At 42.0% G+C, this 26,871-nt stretch overlaps 1 protein-coding gene across 7 annotated transcripts in view; it reads left to right on the top strand.

Moving 5' to 3' along the window:
* Positions 1-17,628: 17,628 nt before the first annotated feature.
* Positions 17,629-26,871, top strand: part of Poc5 (POC5 centriolar protein) — a 32,143-nt gene continuing 22,900 nt past the window's right edge. Inside the window, exons 1-6 of one of the 7 annotated variants that reach the window (XM_052743515.1) lie at positions 17,629-17,767; positions 19,856-20,018; positions 20,503-21,116; positions 21,445-21,540; positions 23,349-23,445; positions 26,039-26,110. In XM_052743515.1, the coding sequence (XP_052599475.1) occupies positions 21,114-21,116; positions 21,445-21,540; positions 23,349-23,445; positions 26,039-26,110 (268 nt within the window). In that variant the 5' untranslated portion in view covers positions 17,629-17,767; positions 19,856-20,018; positions 20,503-21,113. Of the gene's footprint in view, positions 17,851-19,855; positions 20,019-20,502; positions 21,117-21,444; positions 21,541-21,981; positions 22,107-23,348; positions 23,446-26,038; positions 26,111-26,871 lie in introns of those variants that run through there. The other 6 variants (XM_052743516.1, XM_052743521.1, XM_052743518.1 and 3 more) reach the window with 6 other exon arrangements.

Raw genomic sequence — 26,871 nt, 5'->3', positions numbered from 1 at the left:
GTCTTCCGGGATATGCATGTATTTCCATGTGCATGCTGACACAATGAATAATAAATACCCTTTCTTCACTCCACCCTGTCAGAAGCAGCACTGCAAATCATACACATCTTTGAACCCTGATTTAAATGCACAAAGCTGCACTCATATGGCCCTTTTGTGTGAAATCATTTTCAAATATTTTCTTTGTAGAATTGCTGCATTGTTTTTCTTCACAGACCTGCTCGGCGTCCTTACAGGCTCAAGTCACACTGCCACCTGGTGTGGTTGAGGCAAACTTCCTTCTACTCTGAAGCCACCAGAGCAGTGACAGCTAACTGACCGCATGTTGCTGAGTCTTAAACAGAGGAGAGGGGTTCTGATCCCCTGCAAACACAAATCACTTTGTAAGGAAGGGAAAACCTTAAGCAGCTGACATTGTTAATCCAGCAAACGTTTAGGGCTCGCCCACCCGTGACGCTACAGGTGGTGGGGACAAGATGGGGGTTGAGGGGATCAAGTCATGAAGAATGTCAACTGAGCGAAGCTCACGAGGGCCCCAGGGGAAAGAAGACTCCAGAAATAATGACAAAACAAAAATAGAGCTCTTAGAGAAAGTGTTATTTGACAAAGGCCTGAAAAAAAGATTTTGGAAGTTAGGGGTACTAGGAGGAGAAGTAAGGAGGAGGAGGGGAAATACATCTTGTGGCAGCTAAGGAAAAGCCCATTTTGTGATAAGCACCTGTTTCAGTGACTTTTTCTCTCTGACCTAAATTCCCCAAATGATTAACCAGGCAACCCTGACTGCTCGACCCCTCCCCAGAATTGTGTGACTGTTGTAGTGATTGACTGCTTGCTCCGGCTTCTGTAAACTTGTTCATCCCTGTGTACAGGGAAAGTAAGGCAGTTCCTCATTTAGCTGTAAATGTTGCAGAAGTGAATTGTGACCTTTAAATGCCCTCTCCCCACCCCTTAAGCTAGGCCTCAGTTCCAAACCCGACCACAGGAACTGAGGACAGCTGCAGGCTTAAATAAAAAATTCAGCTAATTACAACTCAATAGAGTTCAGGTGGTCTCTCATTGTTTTCTAACTTCATAACAATATTAAAAATAATAAACAAAAACTGAAACATCTAGTTTGCAAGTCCAAGTGGCTCAAAGGCCTCAACATAAATCCAGATACACTGAACCTGATAGAAGAGAAAGTGGGGAACAGCCTTGAACACATTGGCACAGGAGACAACTCCCTAAATAGAACACCAGTAGCACAGACATGAAGATCAACAATTATCAAATGGGTCCTCATGAAACTGAAAAGCTTCTGTAAGGCAAAGGACATTGCCAATAGGACAAAGTGGCAGCCCACAGAATGGGAAAATATTTTCACCATCCCCACATCTGACAGAGTGCTGATTTCCAAAATATATAAAGAACTCAAGAAACTAGACATCAACAAACCAAATAATCCAATTAAAAAACGGGGTACAGATCTAAACAGAATTCTCAACAGAGGAAGCTCAAATGGCCAAGAAACACTTAAAGAAATGTTCAGCATCTTTAGCCATCAGGGAAATGCAAATCAAAATGACTGAGATTCTTATACCTATCAGAATGGCTAAGATCAAAAACACAAGTGACAGCTCATGCTGGAGAGAATGTGGAGGAAGGGGAACACTCCTCCATTGCCGGTGGGAGTGCAAACCTGTACAGCCACTTTGGAAATCACTATGGCGGGTTCTCAGAAAACTGGGAATCAATCTACCTCAAGACTCAGTGATACCACTCTTGGGCATGTACCCAAAGGATGCTCAATCAAACCACAAGGACAATTACTCAACTACATTCACAGCATCTTTATTTGTAATAGTCAGAACCTGGAAGCAACCTAGATGCTCCTCAGCCAAAGAATGAATAAACAAAATGTAGTATATTTACAATGGAGTATTACTCAGCTGTTAAAAATAATGACATAAGGAAATTTAAAGGCAAATGGATGGAACTAGAAAAAAATCATCCTAAGTGAGGTAACCCAGAAAGACAAACATGGTATGTACTCACTCGTAAGTGGATATTAGTTGTAAAGTAAAGGGTAATCATGCTACAATCAACAGACCTAGTGAGGCTAGGTAACAAGGAGAAGCCTGAGAGGGATGCATGGATCTCCCTGGAAAGCAGAGATAGAAGAGATCTCCTGGGTGGACTGGGGTGAGTGGGAATGGAAACTTGAGGTATCAGTCTGAGGGTGTATGGAGGGGGAGAGAACTGAAAGAGGTGACTGGAAAGGGGGTCATTTTGAGGTCTGATAGAAACCTGGTGCAAGGGAAAGTCCCAGGAATCTACAAGGATGACCCCAGCTAGGACTCCTAGCAATAGGGGATATGGAGCCTGAACTGGCCATCTCCTGCGATCAGACTGGTAACTACCCCAGTTGTCATCAGAGAGCTTTTATCCAATAACTGATGGAAACAGATGCAGACCCACAGCCAAACATTAGGCCAATCTTGGGAAATCCTGCCGAAGAGAGGAAGGAAGGATTTTAGGAGCCATCGGGGTCAAGGAGATTACAAGAAAACCAACAGAAACAACTAACCTGGCTCATAGGAACTCACAGAGTCTGAACCAACAACCAGGGAGCCTGCATGGGACCAACCTAGACCCTCTACTTATATGTGACAGTTGTGTAGCTTGGTCTACTTGTGAGACTCCCAACACTGGGTGCAGGAGCTGTCCCTAATGCTTTGGCAGGCTCTTGGGAACCTATTCCTCATACGGGATTGCCTTGCTGAGCCTTAATACAAGGGGAGGTGCGTAGTCTTACTGCAACTTGATATGTCATGCTTTGTTGATATGATACTCGTGGGAGGCCTGCCCCTTTCTGAACAGAAACAGAGGAAGAGTGGGGGGGGGCGGTGAAAAGAGAGGTGGGAAGAGAAACTGCAGTCAGGATGTAAAATAAATAAATTTTTAAAAATATCTAGTTTACTATGTCTTTTTTTTAATTTTATAGTTGTCACAGTCACTTCTAATTAGGATTTTCTTACTAGAACAGGGTAAGACATCTAGTTAATACTAACAGATTTTTTGCTTTCTTTACAAAATAACTCCAAATAGTGTTTGGTAAAAACTGCTCTTAAGTTTTCTTCAAATCTTTTTTGCCAAGAAAGAGATGGGGGAAGAGCAAGGGAGGAAGAAAAGAATGGATTTTCTATCACTTTTATTAAGAAAGGGTTATGTGTATTTAAATATCTTATATATTCTTATTATTAATTTATAATTAGTATATGTTATATGGTCCCCTAGCCATAAGTAGAATTATTTACTTTTAAAAGATTTTTAAATACTCATGTAGCTGCTAGCTCTTGAAATTCAGTAAAGCAAGCTTGTCTTCTCTTACTTTCATGGTTAAGAGGAATGCCTTTCCCCTTTCCATTTTTCTGTCAGCAGCACCAGCTGGTTTGCACACCTGGCCCCCAGCTGGGGATGCTGTCTGGGAAGACTGTAAACCTTCAGGAAGTGGAGCCTTTGCTAGAGGAAGTGCGTCCCTGGGGGCGGGCCTTGACTGTTTATAGCCTGGCCCCACTTCCTGTTTGCTCTCTGCTTCCTGAGTACAGGCCCAATGTGACCAACCAGTGTGCCGTCCTTGTAACTATGCTGTCCCTCTGAAACCATAAGACAAAGTAAACCCTGTGCCCCTTAAACTGCTGTTGTCAAGGTATGCTATCACAGCAACAGAAAAGTAGCTAAGACAGCAGCTTTAACTACTTTTCTGTATCTTTACAGAAACTAAGACAGCCTAGGCATAGAAAGACTTGCCAAGGACAAAGAGACAATAAAAAAAAGAAAATTGTTTTGTGGTATTCTGTCATTCTCTGTGACTTGTATCAAGGCTCTGGGAGGTGAAGACCTACATAACAACAAATTTAGGGAGCTGAGGAGTGACTCAGGTAACACTACCGGCCTTCCAACAGCAGTGACTTTAGCAGCTGTTTGAGAGAGCAGAAGTACACTGGGGTCTGTGGAAGGTGACAGTGTGGTGGTATTTTACTTGTACTGAAATGTGATTTTAATTGTATGTTAATAAATAAAGCTGTCTGGGGGTCAGAGCTATTAGAGCCATAGCAAGTGCATGGCGGCGGTGGCGCACACCTTTAAGGACCTGGAGGGCGGTACATTCAGGCAGTGACGAGGCAGTCACGTGTTTGGGTTTACAACCAATGAGAAGGCGGAACAGCTTGACTATACGAAGACATACACACAGGAAGTAGGTCCCTTTCGGAGAGCTCTCTTGGCTGAAGAGGATCCCTGAATCAGGAAGGGTGAGGCTCTTAGCTCTGACCTCTTGGCTTTCTTCTCTGAATCGGCTCTGTGTTTCTTATTTAATAAGACCGTTGGTTATATCTACATGACAGCACTTTGAAAAGGCATCAGCAGTGTTCTGAGAGTTATCAGGGTGTGGGAGGAGACTGAATGAGATGGGGGAAATGTCAGGCTTTTCACAGTACCTGAGAAGATTCCTTTGTGGTCATATGCAAGTTAGCCATTATGAATTCCAGACACAAGTGAAGACTAGGCTGTGAGGATTGATTTTATGTTGTCAATTTTGCTGAGACACAACATGCCCAGATATTGGGTTACGTGGTCTCAGAGTGTTTATAAGTGTCCTTCTGGATGAAGCTGACATTTGAACTGGTGGCCAAGTAAAACATATTTCCTTCCCCAACGTGGACTGCATCCCATTGATGGTGTCCTAAATAGAACAAAAGACAAAGAACTCATTCTCACAGCCTGTTCAAGCTGAGATAGCCATCCTTTCTGGCATCGACACCAGAACCACACCGCTGGCTTCCCATTGTCTATAACTTGTACATAAATGATTGTGAGACTTCTCCATCTCCATAATCAAGTGAAACAGTTCTTTGTAATAATGATACGTGTGCACACATGCATGTTCTGTTTCCCTGGAAGAAAAATGGCCTTGTTCTCAGACTGTTGGGAACCCAAGAAAAGAAACAGAAATTGAAGTGAGACATTGGCATTGGTACAGGGCTACCTTCAGCTTGAAACTGTAATCTACAAACCATTTTACTGAAAAAAAGTTCAATGTTTTAATTATGAAATAGTGTATGGGAGTTATCTGATGTTACAGATCTGGGAGGCAAAGCTATAACATGGGGCCACTAGAGGTGACCCACCTCCAAGTTGGGGTTGCAGCTAACTAAAAAGACTTCAAAGGTTCAAACCCTAGAAATTTCCAACATGGCCAGAAATCAGCTCCTTGGTATGAAGTCTGGAAAAGTACCTTTGGGGGATCCACTATGAAACTTGAATGTCTAGGGGAATATTTCATTGTGACAAGGTGGGCAAGGCTGAAGCTCAGAGCCAGGAGCTCAGACTCGAACTGATCTAAAGCAAACAGTGACCACACAAACACAAGTATTATCTGAAAGTTGGTTTGAAATGCAGAGTCTTCTTGAACTGTACCCTAACTCTACCTCATAAGAAACTCCGGCAGTAGGGCTCAAGAACCTGTGTTTAGTAAGCCATCCAGGTGATTTTCATGCATCCCAGGGGCCTAAGAGGCCAGAGGATGTCAGGGGCAGTAGAGAGTGCTGTGGGAGCAACATGAGTCACATGAAGGTCTTGAAGACCCATGCTCAGACAGCAGTTCCGGTTGCTGTTCTCAAACTATCACTAAGACCTATCCATAGAATAAACTACATCAATTCCAGGCTATACTCAGACTAGTGTTGTCTCACAACCGTACTAGCCTACATTTCCATTGCTATGTTAGAATACCCAAGACTTAGAATTTCTTTAAAGAAAATAAGTTTAGGGCTGGAGAGATGACTCCATGGTTAAGAACACTTGTTCTTTGAGAGGACATGGGTTCAGTTCCCAGGACCTAAATGGTGGCTCACAACCATCTGTAACTCCAGTTCCAAGGCATCTGACTCCCTCTTCTGACCTCTGAAGGCACATGGTATACATGCATGCAGGAAAAACATTCATCCATACATCAATAAATAAAATAGTTTCTTTTTCTCACACAAAACATGGCACCAGCTTCTGCTTAGCCTGGTGAGGACCACATTACAATGGTAGGAGCAGATACGGAAGAGATCACACAGTAAGAAAGGAAGCCAGAGTGCCACTGCCTTAGTCAGAATTGTGGTGATGAACACCCTGACCAAAGCAACCAGAGAGGAAAGGGTTTGTTTCACTTACAATTTAGAGTCCATCGTGGAGGGAAGTCAGGGCAGAAACTCAAGGAAGGAAGTGAAGCAGAAGTCATGGAGGAATGCTGCTTGCTGGCTTGCTCCTCATGGCTTGCTCACCCTGCTTGATTATACGACTAAGGACCACCACCATACACAACCGTGGGCTAGACCCACCCACATTTATCATTAACTGAGAAAATGTCCTACAGCCTTGCTTGCAGGCAATCTGGATGGAGGCATGTTTATTGGTGAAATTATTAAGGCCACTCCACGTAGTTAAAAGGGAGGTTTATTTTGTGGGGTAACTTACAAGTGAATGGATAGTTTACAGAGTCTGGGAAAGGTGTAGCGCAGTCTGGCAGTGTTCTCTGGAGAACTCTGCTTGGTCTACCTCCAGTGTCCAGGGTCCAGGAACCAACAGAGCCGGCGCATCCAGATCTCGGGTCTTCAGGGTCCTCTCTTGGCCCTGCCTTGTAGGCATGACAGTTACTGAAGCCTCAATGGCGGTTGGAACTTCCAGATCAAAGCTGGAATGGCTACCCACTACACATGTTTTCAGTTGAGACACCTATTCTCAGATATGTCTAGGTTTGTGTCAAGTTGACAAAAACCAACCTGCATTACCTCAAAGGTCAAACTTAGTCATTTATAATCACTTGCTCTCCGGAGAACCAAGACAAGCATCAATCCCTTCCAAGGGATTGACAGAATTACCTTGAACTCAGCCCCACCTCCCAACACTGCCATACTGAGGTTCATTCTAACATATGAACCTTTGGGGGAACGTGTTCAAATCAAATCCAAAGCATAGCAACACCTAAGCCAGACAAAACAAAACAGGCTAATCCTAAAAATAAGAACTGGAGTGAGTCAGTACTTGCTACCTCGGAGATTTCAGGAAGTTGAGTATAGTAATTACTTCCAGATTATTAAGCATTTCAGAAGCTTTTGTTGTAATGTGCATGCATAGCTTAGTTTTTATACTTCAATCTATTTATAATTTTTTAAATATCAAAATTAAAAAAGACCTGCTGTTCTTTATGTGGGGCTGTGAGAGGGAGAAAAGCCTAGCATACAATAGATTTCGTGGAAAGGGACTTCCTCCTAAGCAACAGAGGTCTGTGGCCCTAGAACGCAGCAGCATGTTTATTTGTTGGAGCTGAACTTAGAAACTTACTTAATAAAAGTGATGACACTTTAATTTGACTCTATTAATTTCTAATTTCTATGTGACTAAAATTCAATGATAATTCTTGATCAAAATCCTTGTATCAGAATATACTTTGTCTAAACCTTAATACCTCAGAAATTAAAGTCCTGCATAACTTATCCACAGTGTCACTGGTGTCTCTTGTCTAATTGAGGAAATTGGGGGATTAAGATGTTGCCCTGATTGGACAAGATGGCCTGCACCAAAAGGCTTTTCAGCTAAGCTACGATCAAATGTATGGTCAGATATCTGTTACAGGGCCAGCATCTCTTCCCTACTTTGAAATATACTGTGAAAGTTTACTATCACTTCTATCTCTTAAGATTTGTTTTACTCATATGAGTGCTTTGCCTGCACATACGTCTGTGTACCACATGCATGCCTGATGCCTGAGAAAGTGGTGAGCCTGCATGTGAGTGCTGGGAATCGAATCCGGGTCCTTCACAAGAACAACAAGTGTTCTTAACTACTGGGCAAACTCTCCAGCCCTTACTATCACTTCTTATAAATACATCAGTAAAAGTTACACTACTGGGGGCTGGAGAGATGGCTCAGCGGTTGAGAGCACTGACTGCTCTTCCAGAAGTCCTGGGTTCAATTCCCAGCCTCCACATAGCAGCTCACAACTGTCTGTAACTCCAGGATCCAACACCCTCACACAGACATACATGCAGGCAAAACACCAATGCATATAAAATGAAAATAAATGATTTTTTTAAGTTACACTACCATATTTTCAATCTAAAAGTGTTAGTAACTAAATTGAGGAGGTTTTCATATTGTTTTGTAAGCAATCATGTTTACATTATATAATAAAAATATTGTAGACCTCCTCCATCTGTTGTAGCTTTATTCCATGTGTAGTGAGTTGAAGATTACAATAATGAGTTAATCAGCCCTCCAAATGTGAGTATTTGTAGATGTGCAATGACTTGGGAGGATTATTTTAGCAGAAATAACTAAGTTGGTGAATTCGAGCACTAACTCGCTTTCCTATGCACCTCATATGTTGAGGGTTATGGTATAGGATTATCTACATGGAGTTTTCCCTTTTTGTGCTATGGGTGATTGAACCTAGGGATTCACACAGGCTAGGTACACTTTGTGTCACTGAGGTCTCTCACCAGCCCTCTTGTTACTTTTGATTTTGATACAGGGTCTCACTAAACTGGCCAATCTGGCCATAAATTCACTCTGTAGTTCACCCTCGAATCACTTCTGGTTTTTTTTCTCCATATATTTTCTTCTAAGGAAAGTCACTTGAAGATCTTGCTAATGAAGATTCATATTTTCATTGTTCAAAATTAAAATAGCACTCAGGAGCAAGCAACCTGATGGAGATGCTGAGCTGGGATCCCCAGACAACATTTCTCTGTCTTTCCACAGATTCTGAAACAGGAAACACAGGAAGACACATCTTCAGACTATTTATAGTGAGACTATGTCTCAATTCACACAACGACTTGTATGGAGTTGATGGGTGCAGACGCTCAAACGGCCTGAAGGAATGGGCAGAAGCTCAGACAACCTGAAGGAATGTACCTTAGAACATGTCTCAGTCCTACAAACACTCATGTTTCACCCTCATCTTGCCAAGTCCGCTCCTCTTCTGCCATTTCCCATTTGGTCCCTAGTATTCAATTCATGCCACTTCCTGCACAAGAGTATCCCCACTCCCACCATATCATGCTTTTCGATTTTCATCAGTACACAATACAGTACTGATGAAACAGTACATAAATAACAATAGAATTTTTTAACTCAGTGTGTGTCTTATTAAATTTACTAGCCTTGTTGCAGTATTGTTTTCTCCATTTCTTGTGAAAGTTTCAGCAGGGTCATGGACTCATAACTGAACTGACCTTGGAATTACAACATTCCCATTCTTCTGTAGGAAAATGCATTTCAAGCTAGAAAGAACAGATCTACAATTGAACTGTATGGTGTGCTCCTGGCAGTGTGACTATGAACTGGTTGTTATGATCCTGCACACACACGGAGTGGGGGTGGGGGGTTGGAAAACGGTATTCACGTGATCAAGGAGATAAAAAACAAGTTCTGAATATTTCAAGTCTTTTTAGAAATACTGGATATGGTGTTTTGGGTAAGAATGGCCCCCACAGGCTCATATATTTGCATGCTTAGTCACCAGGGAGTGGAACTATTTGAGAAGTATTAGGAGGTGTGGTCTTAGGGGAGGAAGTGTGTCTTTGGGAGAGGGCTTGAGGTTTCTAAAGCCTACACCAGAACACAGCCTCAAGCTCTCTGCCTGCTGCCTGTGGGTCAGGATATAAAACTCTCAGCTACTGCTCCAGCACCATGCCTGTGTGCTTTCTGCCATGATGGTCATGAACTGAAACTATAATCAAATGCCCAAGTAAATGCTTTCCATTATAAAAGTTTCCTTGGTCATAGTGTCTCTTCATAGCAATAGAATGGTGACTAAGAAACTGGATATAGCCTTTCTTCTCTTTTCTTCATTTAAAAAAAAGTAAAAGGAGAGAAAGAAGAAGGGAATGAAAGAAGAAGAAAAGAAGAAAGCAAGTCACACAATTTAGAATTGTAGAGATTCTTATTACCAAGTCAGATAACCCTGATCTGCAAACCCACTCTCAGGAAGTCTAAAGATCCCAAACCCAGCACGTGTGGAGGACTCAAAACCTCAATGGGACTCGGCAATCGTGTCCCCTGAGGACTAATTAATCCCGATTCTCACAGGGAGTCCGACATAGTCTTTCAGGAGAAAGAGACAACACGAGAAAGGAAGTTTTTATAGTGCTGGAAGATGTTCTCAGAGCAGCTCGAGGATGGATCTTTACAATTAGGAAGAGCAGGAGGTTGATGAGGGCCAAGCAATGAACCCCCTTCTGCTTTGAAAGGTCTGGGAGTGCTGTGCAGAAAGGGTGGGATCCGACAAGCCAAACTGTTCTGAATGAATTCTAACTGACGGAAAAGCTGTGAGCTCCTTCACATGCAGACCACCACCCTGATGGTGTCTGCCTCTTACCCTTACTGACAGAGGCTCTGTCTGCTGTCCCTCAGTTGACAATTCACTGAGTCCATCTTTTCACCAGAATCTGTGCACGCTTTCCTGCCTGAAGTTGCGTTGTACGCTTTTCTGTGTAGAAAGACAAAAGCATTGTTTTCAAAAGCCAGTGTTCAAAAAAGCCTTGCCTCTCTCCTCTTCAGAGAGTATGCCCACCACATCTAACCTGGAATAACAAAGCCTGGGCTGATGGTCAGTGAAAAAGGTAAACATCTTAGTTAGGGTTTCTATTGCTGCAACAGAACCCATGCCAAAAAGCAAGTTGGAGAGGAAAGGGTTTATTAGGCTTACACTTCAGCATTGCTGTTCATCACTGAAGGAAGGCAGGACTGTCACTCAAACGGGGCAGGATCCTGGAGGCAGAAGCTGATGCAGAGGCCATGGAGGGGAGCTGCTTACTGGCTTGCTTCCCATGCCTTGCTCAGCCCTCCTTCCTAAAGAACCCAGGACCAGCAGCCCAGGGATGGCACAATCCACTATGGGCAGGGCTCTCCCCCACTGATCATTAAATAATAAAGTACCTTACAGCTGGATCTCATGGAGGCATTTCCTCCAATGAGGCTCCTCCCTCTGATGACTCTAGCTTGTGTCAAGTTAACACACAAAGCCATCTAGTACAGTAAATAATCTTGAGCTGATAATGAAGTGAGATTAAAAAGAAGAGGAAAAAAATGTACATCTACAGTCCAGTATAAAGCATCAAGTCTGTGCAGAATCATCATGGCAGCCAGTCCCTAAAATCCCCCATTCTCCCTGATTCCGCTCCTCATGAACTTCTCTTTCCTCTTACCCCCTCTCTCCCTCTGCCCTCCACCACATTTGCAACTTCAGGAAAGTAAACACAATTTTCTTTCAATCTCATTTCCTCCACCTTTGTGAAACTGATACATGAGATGACGGCTGCTACCCTAGTCAAGAGTATTCCTTGTTGAAGATCCCCAGAGTAAGGAGTGTTCCCAAAGGGTCTTAGCCGAAAAATAACAAGGTGAAGGGATGGAGGCCTTTGAGGATGGGTCAGGGATGATTTGAAAACCGAGCAGGTTTCAAGTCAGATGCCTAATCCATATCTAGAAAAACAGGGCTTGTGTTTGCTCTTCCCACCAAAACTACATGTCACATAAAGATGTCCCCCAGCAAGTACATCATAGCTTTATGCTTGCATCTTAGAGAAATCTAGAAACTAGATATTATGATTCAAAATTATATGTCTTCCTGTCTGATTTGGTTGCTTCATTTTTTTTAAACAATAAATTTATATGATGCTTTCACACATACTATTTTCTAACAACTTTATATGCCTGTCTCTGTAGATTTAGATGTGACACTAAAGTCTGAAACAGGGCTGTGTAGCTGGCTGGTGGTTAAGAGGGCTTGGGGCTCTTCAGGGGACCTGAGTCTGGTCCCCAGCACTGTAGGTGGGCAGCTCACAGCTGTTGATGGCTCCAGAGGATCCTGTGCTTTCTTCTGATTTCTCCAGGCACATGAGCATACATACACAGACTCACATGCATAGCACATAAATAAAAATAAATCTTAAAAAAAAAGCTTGGCTCCAAAATAATAACTTAAAGGGACAAAGAGATTTGTTTGTTTTCTGATTTCAGAACTGATATGGGAGCTCTGTTCCACATGGCCATTCAGCCCATCTTGGTGAGAAAAGGGGACTGAAGAAAGCATGCTCAGCATATTGAGTCTCATTTCAGGAAGTGGAGGACGTGAGTCCACCCACAAGTAGGCCTCACTCAAATGGAAGGGCAGGTGGAGAATGCAGTATAGCTAGACAACCACATGCTTCCCTTCAATTATTTCAGTGGGACCAGATATTGAGAGAGGTAGACAGGTAGGCAAACAAGCAAGAGATACATAAACGGAAGGACTTAGTTTCAATTTTAGGTTTTTGTACATTCCATTATTTTTCTCAACATCGAAAATCTTATAAAGATTATACAGCTTTCCCAAAGTTTCACATTTAGTGTCAAATCGGGAGACCCCAGCAGAGGTTTTTTTGGTGGGGTTAGGTTTTGGAGAGCTTTGAGTACCATGAAATACAGAAAAGACATTAGAGGAGGAAGTGGTGCGGTCCAGTGACATCATAAGACAATAATTTGCAAATGTGATGGTCAGTGTTGTGAACTTGACAAACTCTGGAATGTCTGGAGGGGATTGTGTTGGTTGCACTGATTGAGGTGGGAAGGCTCAGCCACTGTGGGTGGTACCATTTCCTGACTGGGATTCTGGACTGTATCAAGGGAGAATGGGAACTGAGTAGCCTCCATGCATTCATTGCTCCCTTCTGACACATAAGGTAACCAGCTGCTCCAAGCGCCCGCAGCCATGGCTTTCCTGCCAATGATAGACTATGTCTTAACTACAAGGTAGAAGAAGCCCTCTCTCCCTTAAGTTACATTTGTCAGAGTATTTTAATCACAGCAACAAGAAAATAAATTAAGACAATGGGGAATGTAAAGAGTGGAGCCCGGGGAGAAAAGAAGTGAAAAGAGTCAATCAAGAAACAGTTCAAGTGGAATTCAGCAATGGCTTATCCCCAAGAACAGAGGGGACAAAGAGAAGGGAGATACTGGGGCAGGTGTGTAACGGATTTTATTAGCATTTCCTTAAAGCTGATTCTGTTTTCCTCCATCTTCTCCGTCTCTTTTATAGGCTCCTCTGTTGCCACACAGTCTCTAAGCATTACAGAACATCAGGGTTCTGTTCCGAATCCTCTTCTCAACTCACTTCTCACTGTCCCATCGTGTTGTCTCATCTAGTTCTGTGATTTAAACTGTATTCTTCAGTCCTCTTTTGCCACAGAAGTCTATGTAAGAAACTACACTAAAGCATGATGACTTTTGGCAATTAACTTTTATTTGCCATATGACTCTGCAGATGGACTGAGTAGTCCTGCTGGCACTGCTACTTAGAAAAGACAAGACAAGACTAGGTCTGTTTTTATTATACAGGCTGGTTTCCTCACAGACCTCTTTAGTATCTGGGATTGCAGGAATGGACCACCATACTCAAGTGTCCTGCCATGGCTATAGGCTGGCTGAGGATAGCATTGGCTGGAATGACTGGGTCATGTAGCACATGTACCTTTTTCTTCTTCAATCATGAATAAAACAGAAGTCATACCAAATACTTTAGGAGCCTCTGGTCTCATGTTGTAGCATGCTGTGTCAGAAATGTAGGCAAACACACTGGTGTCCCTCCACAACGTCAGCCTGTGCTGAATAACAACAGATTCATGAGGTATGGTGGTTGTGTTGCCCACAGTTTGCCAAGTAGTCCTAATTTCCTTACCAGCCAACCTAGCTAGATAAACAGTTTCATTTGCTTCCATCTTACTGATTAAAAGTAACGCTCAGGTCACACAGTAAATATATCCTTATTTATATATAGACAAATGGATGGATGGATATGTACATTACAGAGGCCATAACCGAATTAAGGAGTTTCATAGAGGCCTAACAGAGGCAAAGGGAGAATCTGATAGGGGGTGCAGAAAGACTCTCTGTTGTAGGAGGGGTCAGATAATTAATCCCACTGGAAGTCTGCTGGGGGTGCTGCTGGAGAGTCAAGGCTTGAGCAACACCTTTGGGAGTAGATCTGCAGAAGTGAGGTACAGAGTATAGACAGAGGAGAAGGGCAGGATCACATCTAGAGAGATGGACTGGCAGATGGACAGACAACTAGCTGAAGCCCTTGGGACAACAGGGAGTTCTCTATTGGTCTCTTCACACACACACACACACACACACAGAGTAGTCAGATGACAGGTTGGTGGCCTTTTCAGCATTGTTAAGTCTCTTCCTCTTTATGGGGTCCAAATGAGGAAGTTACACCCTTTTCTCAGTCTAATGTATCTAACAAGTTCTCAGGCCTGGTTTACCTGGAATGTTTTAATATCCTATGTGTTCTATTGTCCCAATTTACTTGGATGAATTTATAGAGTGGCTATCCTTTCTATTTACAGGAAAAGGTTATCAGACTGTGTATCATGGATGGTGCTGGACAGCGCTGTTTATATGCCCATCAGGGTGCACTGTCATCCTACTTCTGAATCAAAATGGAGCCAAATGATGTTGGTAACATGGAGTCTCTCCAAGCAAGGTGGAGCCTGAAAAACCACTGTCTTACACAAGACAGGGTAGTCTAGGGTACTGCACAGCCTGATCAACACTGCATGGTGTTTGTTAGCATCCTGTGAGTCATGGATGGGAAACCACTTTAGTGTTATCAGACAAATGGCATGGATACAGGGAAAAATGAAAAACTGAAGCCATTTTCAAAACAATCTATATCCATATGCAAAAGCTCCCAATTTAGATATATAGATGTGAGCTCCTTCCTCTGCTCTAGACATGTCTATTCAATTGTTTAGGAGAATAGCCCATTTGCAAACTCCAAGCATATTTATCACAGGAATTTTATTTTCTTTCAAAAATCTTGTGTCTAATGCTTTCTTTCTCAATACAATACAATGATGCCATCCACTGTTGCTCAAGTCAGACACCTGAAAATAGTCTTTGACATTTTTCTCCCAATCAAGATCTATTAGTTCTACCTCTAAAATATCTCCTTTTAATTTTCTCTTCATCTTCTTCCAAGTTGCTTTTATCTCTCTTCTGAACACCTAAAAATACATCACTTTTAACTTTGATATAAAATCTCAGACCCTCATCAAGATCTTCAATTAAGCCTCCACCACCATGCTTTTCTTGTGCAACTTTCTCCTCACTTTTGAAATTCCTGTATCACAAGCCTTTGTTCATTATCCATTTACAGGAGTTTTCTCACCTCAAGGCCTTTGCCATGTTCCCAATAGCACATCCTGTATGATAAGAATATAGACGCCACAGCTACCCTTATAACTATGTGATCCTAAGTGAAACATGGTATCTGTAAAATGGGAATAGAATTGGCACTTATATCTTGCAGACATCCTATGTATCCTACTACACTACACCACCCAAAACACAATAAACAACATTTGAGTTTCTTAGCCAAAATTATTCAGTGGCTAGCTCCTACTCAAACAGATATTTCCTTATTTCTCCTAACTTCAAGACAATTTGTAATGATTTATTCCCTTTCGGCTTTGATAGTGTTCTTTGATGTCTTTTTTTTTTCCCATAAGACACTAAATTACATGATTTTCTAGCATCTGCAGCCTACACACCACCCGATTCCTACTATCTACAAAATAATCACATGTACAGATGTTAAATATTTGTTGAATAAATAAATAGTTGTTGTAATGGGCTCAAGCTTCTAGTTAAATTACAATCGGCCAACTGGAGTTCAAATCTCTCTTTGCCTAGCAACCTTGACAACATGGTAATTTTTAAGTTCATAACATCCAGTTCAGGTTGGTCTCTTTCTACAATTTTATGAAAGAATAGGTATGGCTTGCCCATTTGTCTTCTGTGAAAAGTCTTCCCTTCTCCCTAATAAGAAACAGACAGAGCTGTAGGGAAGGGAGATGCCTCAGTCAGTAAAGTGCTTGTCTCACAAGTATGAAAACTTCAGCTTGGATACCCAACACTCACATAAAGAGCAGGATGTAGTGTTGTTGCCTACAAACCTAGAAATGGGAGCCATAGACAGGAGGGTTGTGGAGTATAGTCAGCTGGTCAAGCCAAATCAATGAGCTCCAGGTTCAGTGAGAGACTGTGTCTCAAAAAATAAGTCCACGAGTAATTGAAGAAGACACCTGACCTCAACCTCTGGCCTCCACACACAGTGGCACATATATAAATATGAGGAAGAAAAATCTGGGTTATAGTGGCAGGAACACACAGAAATGATTACAGTGTATGGGGTCACCATATAGTATTCAACTGAACAGCAGTTATTAGAACAAAGTATGAATTTGTATCTAGTGATAGGAATTTGTCCTTTAAAATAAGCATGGAGAGTGGAAGTCAACAAACCTTATGCCAAAGGAAATTTCTGATGCTCTTCGTAGTTCATTATCATATAAATGTAAGAGCCAGGGAGGTGGCTCACTGGGTAAAAGCACTTGCCACCAACCCTGGTGACCTGCGTTCAATCCCCAGGTCACACCTGGTGGAAACGGAGAATAAACTCCTCCCTTGCCCTCTGACTTCCTCATGTGCACCACGCCCCCTACCCCCAAGCACAATATAACTCTTAAATTAAAAAGGTAATTGAAGTCTAGCTCTTGAGATATGGAAGTAGGCAAGGCTTGAGTTGTGCCATTTCTGTATACAGCAAAAAGAAAATAACATTGTCTAGGCAACAAAAGGGGAAATCAAGCAGATATTATTTTCTAGATTGCAGCCCACATAGCTGAATCCTTTGCCACCTGGACACTTATGTACCTCTAGTCATATCTACTGCCAATTGTTATGAAAGAGCTAGAAATCTAATTTTTTTTTTTCTGGTTTTTCGAGACAGGGTTTCTCTGTGTAGCTTTGCGCCTTTCCTGGGACTCACTTGGTAGCCCAGGCTGGCCTCGAACTCATAGAGATCCACCTGGCTCTGCCTCCCGAGTGCTGGGATTAAAGGCGTGCGCCACCACCGCCCGGCTGAAATCTAATATTTTTATATGGCTATGTGATAGCTATTTTAACTCATTTAATCTCCCTAGGCCATTTAATATGGGTAGCACGGCCCACGGTGATAATACTTGGCAAAACAGAACTATAAATTGTAATTATGATCTGAGGGCCAGCCTTGCAGTTTAAGGCATTTAAGTCATTAGCAAAACCTAAGCGGGCAGTTGTTTTAAACACTGGTGTTCAGAATTACTTATTTGTTAAAATGCAGGCTCCCTAGCCCAAACCCGAAGAAATCAATAGAGGTTGTACTTTTTTTTTGACTTTTAAGAGAGAAGCTGTCGAGCCAGTGATTCTGTGGCCGGCTATCTGTGCATGGAAACTAAACCTCGACTAGACTGTACCCCTTGCTGAAAATAAGCCGCACTGCAGCGTTCACAGCTTCAACGAACTCTGTCCGCAGCGCCGCCCCGTAGTCGGCAGCCACAGGGCAGCACTGAGCACGCGCGTTGGGCCGGGAACTCTGGGACGGCCTCCCGAGACCCCGCCCCTCTCCGGCTGGTAAATCTCCTATTTCCGGCTTCTCCCGGCTGAAGTCCCGGGGCCCCGCCCACGGCCCGCGGACCAATCAAATGCAGGATTGCTGAGGCTGTGGACCAATGGCCAGGGCTGTCTTTCATCGCTGCCCGCGGTTTGAAACTGTCAAGTGGCTGCTAGGGTAGCCGCTGTGCTGGCGGAGGTTGCGGCGGCGACGCTGGGGACGCCGCGAGGGAGGAGTCCGAGTTTGGCGGAGAAGGTGGGTACCGGCGGCGGCGGCGGCGGCGGCCCGGCCGGTTCCTCCCAGACAGGACTCGGGGCGTCATCCCTGGAGATGCCCAGGTAGAGAGGACACAAGTGACGCGAACTGAGCAGCGTGGTTACCAGCCCCGCAGGTTCTGTTCTTTAGGACGGAGCGGGAGATAGTCAAACGTGAGGTTGTGTTTTACTAAGAAAGAATTGGATTTAAATGGGGTTGGATTGGAGGGTGGTGGAAGAAAACCTGGAGGGACCGGCGCTTCCCCTCTCTTTGCAGGCAGTTGGGACGAGGGGATGTCACCTTCCTGCCAGGGGCACGTTGATTCGCCCTCTGTCTCTTAGGGGTTGCATTTGAACTCCTGGAGCCCGCTTTTCAGCTAAGTTGTACCTGTGGGAAAGAGGAGCCTTCAGACTATCTTGTGGTTTCTACTTAGGTTAGAGAATACTGAGAGTGTGATGGAATGATGTGTGTCACCCACTAAAGCAGGCATCGTTCTTCTGCTTCGTTTCCGAACCCAGAGACTGTGAGGAAATGCTACTGTTGTCCATTCTCAATTGTCATGCCTGCTTGCAAAGAGCAGGGTAAATGGCAGATAACGTATTTTTCCAAAAGCACAATCGTTTTGTGTCCGCAGTATATATTTAAGAAACAATTTTTGACGTCTGATCATACCAGCTCGTTTGTTACTAAAATAACCCGCAACTCCCATCTCTGGTTGCCTACCAGGTCTGCAAACAAATCATAAAGGAAAATGTAATGAAGATTAAAACGGACCAAATTACCACCATGGTTGGTTTGAAATCCGTGAAGCATTCATTCCTAGATGCAGATCCATGCTTATTTTGTCTTCCCTAAATGGCTTAATGGAAGACAGTCACAACTGAGATTTAGTTTATTTATCTTTTGTAAACATAGCAATACTGAATAAAACAGCAATTCCCTTCCAGAATCTGGCTGCAACCTGGCCTTCTATTTTGTGGCTTCCCTGTATCCCTTCCTTCTATTTCAATGTCTTTATCTCTTGTTTCTTTTCTTAGCAAACCATAATTGAGGCCTGTTCCAGTAGCAACTGAAACTGTCCCAAAAGACTCAACAACTTCCTGGTTGGCAAGCTGAGGGCCATCCTTACCCCTTTTTGGCCTATGACCCTCAGGATGTTGCCCACATGATTCCAGTGTGTGTTCTGGCTTTCTCTCCGGTCATATGACCAAGTCTTCTTTGCATCTTAAAAGTCAGCAGCAGGCCTTTAATCTCAGCCCTTGGGAGGCAGAGGCAGGCAGATCCCTGTGGGTTCAAGGCCAGCCTGGTCTACATGGCTAGTTCTAGGACAGCCAAGAGAACCCAGTCTCAAAACACACACACACACACAAACACACACACACACACACACACACACACACACACACACACTCAAAACAAAACAAAAACTTAGCAGTTGTAGATTTAACTGTCTTCTCATGGTAGCAGTCCTTAACTTTATTAGGATTATTATATCCTCTGAAATTATATTAGAAGCTAAACATCTTTCCAGAAAATACACATGTATTTATATTCTAAAAATGTGTGCAATGTGTGTGTTTGGTCTGCAGGATAATAATTCTTTACCATACCACAATGAGTGGTCCCATTCATTCCCCTTTATTTAGTAAACCCCAATAAGTCAGTGCCTCCTCAATCTAAATCTTCAGCCTATACTTGTAAGGCAGGCCTCACCTTTAGGTTGAGTTTAGGAACCATTATTACATTCTAGCCATTATGAATTGCAGTGATTGGAGCTGTGCACTGAATAGTCAGTGTACCACACAACAGCTATCCCTCTGTAACCACAGTCAGCTGATTGGTTCCCAGACACCTAAGTCTGCAGGTGCTCAAGAGACTTGTATAATATGGCATAGTATTTGCATGTAGCCTATTACGCATATCATCCTTCACACTTTAGACCATCTCCAGTTTACTTATAACCCTGATACAGTATAAATGCTAGGTAAGTAGTTGTTATGCAGTATTTTTCCGGGGATGAGGATGATGATGAGAAAAGTCTGCATGTTCAGTGCAGTTGCAACTTTAAGAAATATTTTTAACCCACAGTTGCCTGGATCCATGGATGTGGAAACCCAGGGACACTGAAGGCTGACTGTACCGCATGCCCACAGCTTTACGCAGTACTTCCGGGGCCACTTCATGCCAGTATACCTGGTACTGAGCTCATCGTCCATCCTCCAAGAGTCATTTTCCTGCATTCCTCGCTCTGGTGAGTAGTATCATGGTCCATCTAGTTACTCCAGACAGAAATCTGTGTCCTTTGAAGTGGCCATTGATTTGACCCCTCGTTTCCATTACCACAGCACAGCTGTCTCAGAGCCACACCTCCTTCCCCTTGCCAGTGCTGCATTCTAGTTCAGGACCTCGTTTGTCTCCTAGGTCAGTGCTGAAGACCCTGGGCTGCTGCATTACTGCAACTGGCTCTCAGTTGGCTTCTCTGTTTTAGAATCCCAGTCCTCCCTAAAGCTGTCAAGAGTAATATTTCTTTAATAAAAAAAAAAACAAGACTATGTTTGGAGATGTAGCTCTGCAGTAGAGCTCTTGCCCTGACGTGCATAGTTGCATATGGGTTCAATCCTTAGCACTACAAAAATGAATAAAAAACAAGGTTGATCACATCAGTTGTTTAAAACACTTAATATCTTCTGGAATGATTCAAACTTTTTTTTTTTTTTTTTTTTTTTCTGTGACAGGGTTTCTCTGTGTGGTGCCTGTCCTGGATCTCATCTGTAGACCAGGATGGCCTTGAACTCACAGAGATACGCCTGGCTCTGCCTCCCGAGTGCTGGGATTAAAGGCGTGCACCACCACCGCCTGGCATGATTCAGCCTTTTAATATGAAAGGTCATGATTGTAACTGTTCCTTTTTGTTTCTTCTTTACTCTCAGACCTTGCTTCAGCCTAACCGCATGCCTGGTTATTTTTAGCATCCACGCCACGCCTCTGTATCTTGCCCTGTGCTGCTGCTCAGTTTCATCTTTGGTCTGTCTTTCAGGGTGGACCTGCTCATCTTTCAGGTCTCAATATCTGGGCCATCTTGTCTCTCAGAGAGTTTGAATAGTTATTATTTGTCTTTTCAATTTCTTTTTTTATATATAGTTTTCTTTAGTTAAGACCTTTAGTCATTTCAATGTGTATATTTAGTATGTTGTAATGTGTAAACTTAATTTCCTTAATTTTTTTACAATAATATTCCCAACATGTAAATTCCTCAGGAAGGAAATTTACACCAATTGTTGGGCTGTCTTAGTTCAACATCTCACAGAAAGTATACAGTCCCTGAGATGTCACATAAAGCTGAAGAATGGTAACCACATGCTCTTATCTTTAACAGACCCTACTGGAGATTGTCCTGAAGCATTTTTCTTTAACCGTTCATGTATTTTGTTCATCTCTTTCAGTATATTATAGATATACTAATGTTTGGTGTAAGTCGTTTTTTTTTTTTTTTTTTTTTTTTTTTGGCCTGATGATTCTTGCCTGTAAGTACTCAGTATGTTGAGTGGGTGATTTCTTCTAAATGACATGAGAAGTGTTTACAAGTTAAAGCATTGCTGCAACCCCTTGTAACTACTTAAAAGCTTTGGCTTAAGTATTACAGGGAACAACTAGAGTTAACTTGTGTTGTTTTATAGTGTCTGTGCAGGATGTCATCTGATGAGGATAAATATTCAGTCCATGTTGCTCACGATAACTCTGATCCTGATAGTTCTGTCTCCACAGACCTTCAGGTAGGACGACATCTAAATTTATTATGATTTCTTTTAAAAGCGTATAAAGCCCTGTGTAATGGTGTATGTCTTTAATCCCAGCACTCAGGAGGCAGAAGCAGGGGGATCTCTGTGAGTTTAAGGACAACATGGTCCACATAGAGAGTTCCAGGATAGTCAGAGCTACAGAGAGAGACCACCACTCAAAAAAATCAGGACAGTGGTAATTTGTGGCAAAACCAGAAATACATTTTTCATTTACTTATACCATTTACAATGAAATAGTGCATTTACAGTATTTTCAAACTTAAAGAACTCTCTACTAACTTCTGGAGTATATTGTTTTAAGTTTTCAGAAAATAGCCATGAACTGTTCAAACTAAAACTCAAAGTTTCAGAAACATTTTCTGAAATGTTCTCATTTAACTACCTCTGCTGAGTGCTTTCATTCTTAATGTAAAGTAACAGAACGTCAGCCCATCTGAAGTTCTGGAGCCCAGGATACTCCAGTGTTCTCTGCAGTGAAGTTCTGGTTCCTGTTGCCACTTTGATTGGACACTGAAAGACAAGTTAGGAGAACTGAGTAGGTAAGGGTGTCTTATTTACATGAGAGATTCAACTCCCAAAGACCATATTTCCTAACCACCTTAGCTGCAAGGTCAAACCTTTGCCCAGGTCAAAAATCCTGGGACTTATTTACAGAAGTAAAGGAGAAATGGGTGCTCGTGGTCCCCGGGCAAGACTCCTACAGGACTCACATTTAGGCCTGTAGAAACCAATGAATACCTTGTATCTTATCCAAACTTATCAAGGAAAGGTTGTCTTGAATAACTGAAAAACTTAGGATTTCCTTTTATTTTAACAACCAGATATAATTTGCAGGTTTTTTAAATTTAAGAATATTTAAAGCTTTTTAAAGAATTATAATGTATTTCTTTCACCTAATGTTTAATGCATATGTGTATTAAAATAGACTCCCAAGTTGAAAGTCAAACCAACTCACTCTTTCACATTGAAATTTCACAATTTTCAAACAGAATAGTACAAACTCCTTTTACAATTTTACTTAAAATTCCAATGCTAAAACAAAGCTACAATTATACAGATTTATTTTATGAACTCAAATCCATGGCATTTTCTTCTAACAACAATAACAAAAATAAGCAAGCTGCCCCTGTGAGTATGGGCTTGAAAGTAGGTGAACAAAATGCCTGTGTTGTAGTTCATAAGCTTGAGTATCCAGTTTGCTTCTTTTGAGTTACAGAATGTCAAGACAATTCTGGTACCTTATGTGGTGGTGCATGCTTGTAATGCACGTACTCAGGAGGCCTAGGCAGGAAGAGTGCAGCCTTGCTAGCAACCTGGGTTACATGGCAAGTTCCAGCCTGGGGAATAGAGGGAAATCCTGTCTCAAAATAAGAAAGAGAGAAAGGGAGGGAGGAAAGAAAAGTAAAAGGGAAGAACAGAGAGAGAAAATAGAAACTGAGTCTCAGTTTAAGTACTTGAAATTGAAAGTGATAGCTTTTCAATAGCATGTCTTGTCTCATCTTCAGTTAAATTGATCTGAAATGTAAGAAAGAAGAGATAGAAAAATAGTCTATTGAATCACCAACATCTGTTACCTCTTTAAACTTTTAATTGTAAATATAAAAGTCATACCAGAAGTACTCAAAGGACTCAAGCTTAGCATAAGAGCTCGACTTTTCTGTATTGTGGTAAGAATGTGACTATTATGTGATTTGGTAGATTTCTTAACACAACAGAAAATGGAGTGGTCGGATGCAGCATTACAGCTGTTATAATACATCACTGTTACTGGCTTCTCGTAGGAAGAGTATGAAGAACTGCTTCGCTATGCTATTGTGAATCCAAATGTTGACTCCAGTGCTTCCCAGCCGTCTCATCCGAAGGGAGAAGTGGCTCCAGGTAGATTTCCTGCGCTCACTGATATGCTTTGCTAACTAGGTTATGTGCAGATACCACATAAGATCCTGGGTTTGTCAGTGATGCTGACGTGACTGGAAGCGTTCCTTACCATCAGCGTTTTCTTCTCAATCCATGGTGTAAAGCAGTACCATGTGGGTCTGCCTTATATTTTACTGTGTTGTTCCTGGCTCCTTTTATTTAAACTTCAGTTGACTTTTAACTTTATGAAAGTTACTAAAGTCAAAGCAACCCAGTAGCTATTATCTCTTAGTGGACTCTATTATGTCCCAGTTTTTGATCCAGAAGTTGTATGCCAGGATTACTTTGAAAACTAAATGCCCAAGCCCATCTTTAAAGAAGATCCTGACACTGCCCTCCAAACCCCTGAAGTTACTCTAGAACCAGCAGTCCCGCTGGTTCTTTCTCAGCAGTACTTACGTGGGCACGGAGGCTGGTTTGGATTATAGCGCAAAGGTGGACCTTCTTGTGGACTGTCGCAATAGATCTGGTATCTGATACAAGCCAAGTTGTGCTTTGATAGAGGGATTAAAGGTAGAAACAGAAAGGAAGCTCATTTTACCTCTTCACGCCTTATTTAGTAAAGTACAAGCACAAACAACTCATTCTGAGTAAGCGCTCTGTTTTTCATATATTTATTCGTGTATGTGTGTATGTACATGCCTACATGTGCATGCCAGCAGGGGTCTGTTCTGTCCTTCCACTGTGTGGGTTCTAGGGATTGAACTCAGGTTGTCACGCTTGGCAGCAAGCATCCTTACCCACTGAGCCCTCTCATGGGCCCTTTGAGAGGGCCGAGATAGCCAACATGGGCAGTCTTCATACAGTTGGCTTGCCTGCAAGGATGAGTGTCCTTGAGGGTGCCTTTCACAACCCACACAGGGACAAAAGGCTCCTGGGTTTCTGCTGAGTCACAGCCCTAGTCTCGGTCCCTGTTTGTAGATCCCCGCCTCCACACCATGTTCCTGTATTAGACTGCTGCACTGGAACAACAGATAGAACCACAGGACCATGACTTCAAATAAATGATTTACTATGGCAGATGTTTTCTACCCAAATTTCAATTCCTTTAAGAGATGTGAACCTTGGTCTTACTCATTATACATCAACGGTATCAGTCATATGCTTTGGTTTTACTGAGTACCTTAACATACAGTTCCTACTGACCAAACTAAAGTACTGCAGACTGATTAATATAATCAAGCAAGGGCTGGAAAGAGAACTCACAGGCCAAGTGTTTGCCATGTAAGCTTGAGGATTTGAGTTTGAAATTCCCAGAACCCATGTAAAGTCAGTACAATAGTGTGAGTCTGTAATCATAGTGTTCCTAGAGGCGAGGTGGAAGGCAGAAACAGGAGAATCCCCAGAAGCTCACAGGTAGCTGGCATGCACGGCAGTGAACAGCAAAGAGACCCTATCTCAAACAAGATGGAAGGGGAGCATCTCCACAAACATGCCGTGGCATATGCATGCTCCTCACATAGTCACACAGACTGTGTGTGTGCGCTTATATAATAGATATTATATCTATATATTAGATACATAGGTACATAGACAGTAAGCACAGTGTCCTCAAGTACAACTGGGCCATAAATACATGAAAAATATTTGACCTCTGAAACAGTCAGGGAAATGCAAATCAAAACCATATTGAGATTGCCGTCTCCCCACAGAAAAGCTGTCATCCAGAACACAAAAACAACCAATGCTGGTGCAAATATGGGTAAAAGATAAGACTCTTACACACTGCTTGTGGGAATGTGACTTGTGCAGCCACTGAGAGAGTCATTGCAGAAATTCCTCTCTAAATGGACACGAGTTATGAAAAATGAGTTAAAATTAGTTGTTTTTCTAGTTCTAATTCTGTTGTGGATTTGGGCTTTGATGGTAGGTAAGTGCATAAAATATAATTGATACTAAAAGTATAAAATTTAATGTGGAGCTTCACAGCTTCCATTCTGAATGCCAATTCTAACTGTATTGTGTTGTGTAGTCTTTGGGCCTGGTTAATTTTGTGTGTGATTTTATTTATTTGCAAAGTGGTTTTTTTTTTTAAATAATAATGATGGTAAGATTTAAAAAATAAACTGAAACTAGACCTACCATATGACCCAGCTATATTCCCCTGGATATACACTCAGGAAAATCCAAGCTAGTGTACAATGTTTGCACACCCATGTTTATTGCAACACTATTTACAATAGCCATGGCATATAACTAGAGAACAGTGGAATGTTGGTCAGCCATGAAAAACAAAATAATGTTTGCAGAAAAATTAGTGGAACCTGAGAATCAAGTTAAGCAAAATAAGCCAGGCTTAGAAAGACAAATTGCATGTTTTCCCACATATGGAGAATATGGATTTTTTTTAATTTATTTAAGACATAAAAACAGAAGGAGTACTGTTTAAAAGGGAGAGGATCAGAGGAGCAGGGACACCAGAGGAAGGAAGGGATGTGTATGTCCTCTGCAGCCTGAGAATGCCACAGCAAAGCCGTTGTCTTTACAGTGCATGCACACATTTTGATTTCAGGAGTTCAGTTTAATTTTAAAACCTTTTTTTTTTTTTTTTCAGGAGCTAACCCTGTAAAAGAAACTGCAATGGAAGTTGGAAAAGGATGTGACATGTCCAGCCATTCAAAATCAGGTGAGATGACATTTCCTCAGTTTGTTTCAGTAATGACAGTGTGCTAACAGGAGTAATGTCAGCATAGTACTTAATAACCAGATCTTAAAATGCTCTTGTTGCTAGTTTACATGATAATATTTAAATCTTGGGCAATATCTTTGCAGGTGGTCTTTCAAGCTCTTACGTTGTATGATTCTATTTTGTAAACAGTGAATATATATTTTCAACAATAAAAGCACAGAGCCTATTGGAATATGCTTACAATCCCACCACTTAGGACATTGAGACAAGTTTAAGGCCAACCTGGGCTACATAGGGTCTATCTCAGAAAAACAAACGAAAGGGGGAAAGCAGATATATATTACATAGCAGATATACAACTTAGGGAATAATTTCCCTTCTTGCAAGGAGTTCTGGAAAGATTTGCTTTTAAATAACAAGTTCTATAGTAATTCTGCCCTTGATTCATTCTGCAAGAAAGATAGAAAAGCCCTTCGGTCCTGGTTATTAGAATCTTTATAGTTTATGTAGAATACATGAGAAATGGTGATGGGTAGTGTCTAATTCTAGTAAATCTGGAATAGATTAGATTGCCTTTTCTATTTTATGCTTTGTAGAGGTAGAGGCCAGTTATCTGTCTGGCTCTAGCTCTCCTCCACTCCCTGGGTAATAAATAGCAAGTGATGAGAGTTGTGTGTATATGTACGGCATGAAGATTGGTATACATGTTTCCTATCCATAGTATCTGATAAACTAAATAATCAGCCCCTTTAAATTAT

The sequence above is a fragment of the Peromyscus californicus genome, unplaced genomic scaffold (genome assembly GCF_007827085.1).
Source record: "Peromyscus californicus insignis strain IS unplaced genomic scaffold, ASM782708v3 Scaffold_18__1_contigs__length_77618521, whole genome shotgun sequence".
NCBI classification, from domain to species: Eukaryota; Metazoa; Chordata; class Mammalia; order Rodentia; family Cricetidae; genus Peromyscus; species Peromyscus californicus.
This window is presented reverse-complemented; position numbering and strand designations above follow the sequence as displayed.